This window comes from Anopheles cruzii, unplaced genomic scaffold (genome assembly GCF_943734635.1).
Source record: "Anopheles cruzii unplaced genomic scaffold, idAnoCruzAS_RS32_06 scaffold04846_ctg1, whole genome shotgun sequence".
NCBI lineage: Eukaryota > Metazoa > Arthropoda > Insecta > Diptera > Culicidae > Anopheles > Anopheles cruzii.
Window position 1 is genome coordinate 1 of NW_026458431.1, and position 1,192 is coordinate 1,192.

At 49.6% G+C, this 1,192-nt stretch overlaps 1 protein-coding gene across 1 annotated transcript; it reads left to right on the plus strand.

The window, feature by feature from the left end:
* Nucleotides 1-800: 800 nt before the first annotated feature.
* On the plus strand, nt 801-1,186 carry LOC128277233 (ATP-dependent (S)-NAD(P)H-hydrate dehydratase; the record flags this gene model as incomplete). The annotated part of the gene is made up of 1 exon (XM_053015673.1): nt 801-1,186. A coding segment is annotated over exon 1 (386 nt), but the record flags the coding sequence as incomplete, so codon positions are not given.
* Nucleotides 1,187-1,192: the final 6 nt, after the last annotated feature.

Sequence of the window (1,192 nt, forward strand, 5' to 3'; positions counted from 1 at the left end):
GAAAAGCCATTCATGTGTAAAGTCTGCAGCAAAACGTTCCATGCGGCAAACATCCTGCGCAAACATATGCAAATTCACGATAAGGACCGACATTAGTGTCTCATTGTTCAGTCAAGTTCGCACATCAATATCAACTAAAGATTCACATCCGCTTGCACACTGGTGAGACGCCATTCCCATGTCAAGTCTGTCGTAAAAAGTTTCAAGCGAAATCTAACCTGCAGAGCCATATAAAAGTTCATAACAAGGACCTACGACAATGCGCTTACCACCATCAACCAGGATAAGGTCAATAAATTTAATAATCTTGAACAACTGCATTTTTTCCTAACAGAATTAATCCGTGTTTCAATGTTGCTCCCGATACGCTTGTGTCAAAAAGTTTATACGTCTGCGGAGACGTAAAAACATGCGTAAAACCGAGCGTAAAAGCAATCTGTAACTGGAGGGCCACACGAAGCGAAAATAAACGATTTGACATTCATGTTTAACGTCAAATCGTTTATAAGTGTGCGGATTCGTATACGATTTTACATAAGCGGGATCGATTTGACGGTTTTACGCTCCGTGTGGCGCCCCAGTATGATTTTGTTTCGAAAGATAATAGAAATTCGAAAAACAAAACACCCTCCTCCGACGACACATTAACTACAACCCTGGACGCCAGCGTTTGACAGTTCGCTGTCAGGCGCATGACAGCAAAAATGAACCGTCTTTCGAGAGCTTTGTTGCAGAACAACAACAATCCCGTTTTCGGTCGTCGTCCGATAGCCGCCGCAATTGGTGGCCGCGGGTACGGAATGTCGTCGGAGAACAAGTCGCCGCTGCTGGAGCGGGCCCGCAACATTGTGCCTCACCTCGAGACGGACCGCCACAAGGGCCAGGCCGGACGGATCGGAATCGTGGGTGGTTCGCTGGAATATACCGGGGCGCCGTACTTTGCGGCGATCAGCGCGCTAAAGGTGGGCGCGGATCTGGTGCATGTGTTCTGTCCGCAGGCCGCCGCTCAAGTGATCAAATCGTACAGCCCTGAGCTGATTGTGCATCCGTTGCTGGACTCCAACAATGCCATCATGCAGATCGAACCATGGCTGGAGCGGCTCCATGTCCTCGTGATTGGACCCGGGCTTGGGCGGGACCGGCTAATTCTGCAGACGGTGGCCGAGCTGATACGGATCTGCCGGCAGCTGCA